The following is a 6435-nucleotide window of genomic DNA, read 5'->3' on the forward strand; positions in this document are numbered from 1 at the left end:
TCTAAGATACAGTATGCGCTAATTATTGTAGTTTACTACCAGTAACGTGAGGTGAGGCAGAGCCTTTCCTGTAATACTAACATATACACGAGAGGTTTGATTATAGAAAATATATAAATAATACAAAGAATATGTTAGAAATATCTTCTTTGTGTTATTCAAATCATTTTTATAGTCAAAAGTCTATGGCAGGTGCCTATCTTATCCGCCAATCTCTATTCAGTACTCCCCAATTTATCAGCATTATAATGTGCTGCACCTGTGTATAATGCCCATATGAACCCTTTGGCTCATATATGGTTGTAAATCTGTCTCTGGTACTACCCAGCGCCTCCTCAGCCTTTTACCTCACCGTACATTCCCTGTTTACTACTGCTATATAATGTGAGATACTTAGGCTTACAAGTGACTTTTCTAATTACACTTCAGTTTGTATGTAGCTTTAGAGCTGCATAGTTTGGTATCTTTCTGTTAACAGATGTTACCGTGTTATTGTCTTAATGTGTTTTTAGTGCACAGATTCAGATGGTCCTGCTGTTAATAGGGCCCAAGCATGGTGTGAAATGATAGATGTCCCATACTTCAGGTGAGCAATATACTCATGTCTGTGTACTGTTTCATAAAGGGCAGACTCGTAGCTCAGTCTGTGTGATATTCGGTTATGCTGGAATTTGGTCCTTCGTTTTGCCCTTTTTGCTGTCTTTTAATGCAGATTGAGCCCCCAGCTCCAAACAGATGTCATGCTGGACGAGGTTAGTGATGCCGTGTTAGTTAATATGCTGTGGGACACACAGATCTACATCTACCAGCAGAGGGAGGTACTGCAGAGGCTGGCAAGACTTTTACTGGAGCCCTGAAGACTATATGCAACTACATAATGCTGTAAGTCAGTGGTTACTAAACTTTTTTGAATCACGGCGCCCTAGACCATCAAAAATTTATCAAGGCACCCCTAGGCCAAATGTTCCTTATTGAGGAATTCAAAAACAAATATTAAATTAATTAAATTGTGTTTATTTGTCATCCTTAGGGTCAGTTATGTGGTAAGGGACAGGATTTGTTTTTGTTTGTCTACATATATCATGATTGTTTGCCACTAGCACTGGTTGGCCTGTTTTATTAACCATAAATAATTTGATTTGGCCATGGACCACCAACCCAAGGCACCCCTGCAAGTACCTCAAGGCACCCCAGGGTGCTTAGGCACACAGTTTGGGAACCACTGCTGTAAGTAATGGAATACTGAGAAAGTGATGCACAAAAACAGGGTAGCTAAGCTAAACCCCTTCTTACCTATAGATTGTATCTCACTACTCTAAAATTAGACACGGTTTAAAGCAAAGTAATGAGCTTTCCCTATTTTCATGAAAGTATCACTTGGTGGAATTTTGACAAAATGCATTTTCCCTGTTTTCCTGTACAATTTTTAGAATTACAACTACACAATTTAAAGCACAAATATTTCTTTACTCCAGTAGGATTCCACAAGAAATCCTTATATGTCTTAAAAAAATAAAAATAAAACCAAAAAAACTACAGTAATGAGTCCAAACTTATTTTGCTATGCAGCTAAAACATATTAAGTACGTTAAAATGGATGTTTAAGATGCAAAATAATGTGATCATAATTCTGCCATGATTATAGCCACAGTCTTTATGGTTCTTAAACTTTTGCATTTATAGTCCATAGTAGGTCTTTTATATGAGACTTTATTTTAGAGTTCTTTTCAAAAGAGTTAAACTGTATGAACATTGTTTAATTTGGTAGTTTCTTTTGTCCTATCAGTCATCTTCGTGCATTACTCAGACAAGAGCCACACATCACTACTCATTTTTGCTGTTAATGTTTAGATGTTCATGTTTGCTACATGTTGTTCTAGAGCAGGGGTGACCAACCTTTCACCTTCCCTGGGCCACATTAGAAGATGAAAATTTGGTTTGGGCCGCACATAAAATAAAATAACAGTAACGATACCTGATCATCCAAAAAAACCATAGAAAACATAGTTAACATATTAAACTTACTTGGAAATGAAGTTAGTGAGATGTTTGACATTGTTTCTCAGCCACCAATGCACCCCCCACACACGCACACTGTAGTCCTCTTCCTCTCCTCCTCTCCCTCCCCCCCCCTCCCTCCACACTGTGCTTCTTCAAGGGCCCACAAATTTCTCCCGCTGGGCTGAGCTCCGTGCTGCTGTCACGTGTGCCACTATGCAGTAGAGGAGGGCTACACTGTGACTGACAGCGGACCCCAAAACCCCCCCTCCCGGACACATTGTACTGCAGTGGCACCTGACTTCATCCTCGTTACCCCCCTCCCCCCGAACCAATCTGTACTGTGGAGTTTAGACACCGCCGGCCTCATTTTACTGCTGCAGCGCTGGACATCAACTCCATGCCAGCTCTCAAGAAACCCCCCGGACACTGTATTGCGGCGTGGCGCTGGACTTCAGACCAGACCCTCCCTTCCCCCGACACTGTACAGCGGTTCAGACCTCCTCCCCCCCCGGGACACTGTACAGCGGCGCGGGCCGCGGCCACGGACTTCAGATCCCGATTTCCCCCCCCCCTCCCCCCAGACACTGTACAGCGGCGCGGCCACGGACTTCAGACACCCCCCCCCCCGGCTCACTTACGAGCTCTTGTAGAAACAATTTCTCCACTGGGCTCCTCTACTCTCGTGCTGCTCAGTCACGAGTGCCGCTATGCAGCGGAGGAGGGCTACACTGTGACTGACAGCGGAGAGGGCGTGAGCTGGTGCTGGTTCCAGCGGCAGCAATCCAATCAGGATGTGCTGACAGCCTGCTGGGGCCGGCTCAACTTCACATGTGGTGTCCGTACTCTGCAAAAAAAAAATGGATGGGGCGGGTGAAGCGCGCTGGCAGTGTAACTTGAAACTTTAGAATTTCTTAAAAAATAAAAAATTGCACTGGGCCGCATTACTAGCCGACCTGGGCCGCATGCGGCCCGCGGGCCGCGGGTTGGACAAGCCTGTTCTAGAGCCTCACACGTAAAACTTGACTGCTCCTGAACGTGCAGGTTATTGTGGAACTGAAATTTTGTGTGCTGCTATTAGCATTCTTCAGTAGCTACATGTGGAACTTTCTAACTTCCTCCCATATCTCCTCTTTGTCCATAAGTCATCATTTGTTAAGTATGAACAGTATGCACTCTGATCAGGGACAAAAATAACTATTAGCAGGTATAATACGCACATTACTCCAAACTTTTTCTTTTTCAGGCACATTCACTCACAAAGAACTTGTACCACAACAGCGCTGAGACCTTGGATGTTATGACCAAAAGAAATGGAGGAAATATCCGAGTACTTAAATAGCCCTCATTCTTCATATACATTACGACTTATGATTGACATTAAATGCATTTATGACTTTTTTTTGGTCACCTGGATCAAAGGGTTAAATATTTTTTCTGTTATAAATGTTTTATGATAAATGTAGGAAACTTATATAAACAATTTACAATTAACACATCTGATTGAAAATGGTGATTTGATCTTAAACCTGGACATATCAGATCTTTGTCCAATGGTTGAAATAATATGATCTCCATTGCTGACAATTGGACTATGTATTACAGTACCTTTGTTCACCCACAACTTGTCACTTTTAAAGAGCATTAAGTGTCCCATAATAGACAACTATAGGTCTCTACCATCTATATACTATATTGCACAGTTAATGATGACGCATAGCTGTTTGAGCACAGAAAATATTTGCAAAATGGAGTGATCAGAGCGTTCTACATTGACCTTAATAGCATCTATAATGGGTTCAAAAACATTTACTTTATGTGAATATACCAGTGCGAAAAAAAAAGTACTGTGCGGGTTTGGTTTTGGAGATAAGTGATTGAGACAGAAAGGGGCAATCCCTTTTGCTACACTAGACTTTATTTGGGTTTAAACTACTGGCCAGTATGAGCAAACAGACAAAATCTGTGGGATCATGGGAGGGGTGCAAACAGTCTGTATGAAACCTGTCATTCGCTGACATGACACGGTGCAAAGATGTCATCAAAAAGTGTTCAGACGAAAACTTACAAACAGGCTGTCAGGATAGTCTGGTTATGCAGCGTTTATGGTTCCGTTGACCAGGAAAAACTTAGAGGACATCAGAGTGGGCGGCTCAAGACACAACATGTTGGGGCATATGTAATAGAGTCCGAGTCTGCCAGAGTTGGGGGGTGCCGGATGATCTCGGATATTTTATTTAAAGTGGCAAACATTTACAAGGCAAAACCAGGTTGGTTGGTTTTGTCTTGTAAATGATTTCAGCTTTAAAAAACCCCCAAGAAAACAGAGATCGACCGGCATCCCCCACCTCTGACAAACTCGGACCCTATTACAATATGCTCCGTTGTGTCAAACAATACATAATGGAGGAACACTGATGCTACAAGCATGGCTATGGGTTGTTGGGTCGACTCAACTTAGGTCGACTGTCATTAGGTCGACCACTGAAAGTCGACATATACTAGGTCAACAGGTGAAAAGGTCAACATGAGGGTTTTTTTTTACTTTTTTTGGTGTCGTTTTCTTTGTAAAGTGACGGGGAACCCCAATTAGTGCACCGTGTTCGCTCGCCATGCTTTGGGCAAGGTGCCATGCTCCGCTACCACTTCACTCGGCACAGATTACCGTTCGAATTGTAGTCCACGTGGATCGTCAAGTATGGCAAAATCCCCCCCAATTTTTTTTTTAAAATGTGAAAAACACGTCGACCTTTTCACATGTTGACATAATGCTCATGTCGACCTAATGACAGTCGACCTAAGTTGTGTCGATCTAACGCCCATATCCCACAAGCATTTCACATGGGGTAGCTTAAGCGGACAGCCCACTAGTTGCATAAGTGACAGTAAAACTACAGCTATTTTTTGGGATTAATTTATGAACAAATCTTAAAATGTAATATTCAAATATTATTGGATTGATTTCTATTAATTACTTTATATTGCTATTTATTTAAGGTTAAACTGTGCAAAGCAAATAGTGTATTGCATGACTACGTCTTGTAGTCAATGTGTATAATAAACATATACATGTATTTCTACTGTACTGTATTTCCTGCTTCCTCCAGCTGTATGGAGTATTGTGCAAACTGTATTTCCTTGTCGATAATGCATGTGTTAAAGAGGACTACTTACATCATTTCTACCATTTGGATGAGGTTATCATTATCCTGCATGATGAGGACCCATGATAGAAATTACCCTGATATGAATGTATCTCAGCCTTAAATCATACTCCTGGACAGTGTACAACTTCTGAAACATTGGTACCGTCATCGCAGATCGGGTCATCACGCTGATTCTGAGTTCCTCTGAAGATGTGCAGGCTGAGCACCTCTCCTGGGACGCACGGGGATCTCCAGTAGCAAGTGAGATTTTATGCATGCCCAGAAAACGCAGTGTAAACGGCCATGACATGCCTGCTTTTACCTGACCGCTCCCAATTACCACCTCCAAATGCTGTCTACCTGTCACTCATTTTGTAACTAATTCCTCATTGCAAGTGCATCGCAATTCAATCTCTGCTCATGCGCAGTAAGAAAACACCTGAATGAGGTCCATTGGGGGTAGGGCTTACTTTGTTCCTGGTTTAATGTTGGGAGATAAAGACCCATACATACTGGAACAGATTTTTTTCCCAAAATATGTTTTAGGCTTCACAGATCAGTAGCAGTTTTAACAATAGTAACACATAATTAAATAGCTAGTTAACAATAGTCTTCACTCCTATATGTTGTTAGAACGTTGTTAGAGTCAGGCATTCAAGTGAGTGCACTCACAAGGGGCTTAATAAGCCTTTTATTATCTTTTAGTTATACTAATTCTAGCTGTATAAAGGGGGGTACACAAGGAGCGATGTTCAGCTAATTTCTAAGCAATTTGACTAGATTCCTTAGAACATCGCTCCGTGTGTAGGGGTGCCGGCGACAGTCATGCGTCGCTATCGCCGGTGCTAGATTGGCCTGCATGCAGGCACAATCTAGCAGGTCGCTCATTTCACCGCTGGGTGAAATGAGTGCCCCCCTGTGTCCGTCCTCCCCTCGCTCAGCACATCGCTCTGTGCCAAGCGGGGGGAGAGATGTGTGCTGAGCGGTCTGTGCTAGACCACTCGGCACACATCTCTGGGGAAATCTCCCCATCAGTACTGCCATTAAGGAGCTTAGGAAAACTCACGGAAATCTCCTAAAGCCAAGATTAACACTGGACCAGATCTTTATCAGTGCAACTTGTATGTACTATATAGACCTGTTAAAGAACCTTTGCTCTCCCTCCAACTGTTCAGTGGAAATGCATTTACTCCTTCTGACTCCTTCCATATTTTGCACCCTTTTGCTCCACAAACATGCTGCCTGGTGGCTTTCTAAGCGCACTTGCGCATATTGATTCACATGGCAGGTC

General features: G+C 42.6%; 1 protein-coding gene across 4 annotated transcripts in view; it reads left to right on the forward strand.

Annotated features, from left to right (window-relative positions):
* The window catches only part of PLA2G6 (phospholipase A2 group VI), a 256996-nt gene extending 251924 nt beyond the window's left edge, over positions 1-5072 (forward strand). For all 4 annotated transcript variants that reach the window (XM_063940550.1, XM_063940552.1, XM_063940551.1 and 1 more), the window contains 3 exons: positions 513-586; positions 713-882; positions 3245-5072. In XM_063940550.1, the coding sequence (XP_063796620.1) occupies positions 513-586; positions 713-857 (219 nt within the window). In that variant the 3' untranslated portion in view covers positions 858-882; positions 3245-5072. The remainder of the gene's footprint in view (positions 1-512; positions 587-712; positions 883-3244) is intronic.
* Positions 5073-6435: the final 1363 nt, after the last annotated feature.

The sequence above is a fragment of the Pseudophryne corroboree genome, chromosome 9 (assembly GCF_028390025.1).
Source record: "Pseudophryne corroboree isolate aPseCor3 chromosome 9, aPseCor3.hap2, whole genome shotgun sequence".
Lineage (NCBI taxonomy): Eukaryota > Metazoa > Chordata > Amphibia > Anura > Myobatrachidae > Pseudophryne > Pseudophryne corroboree.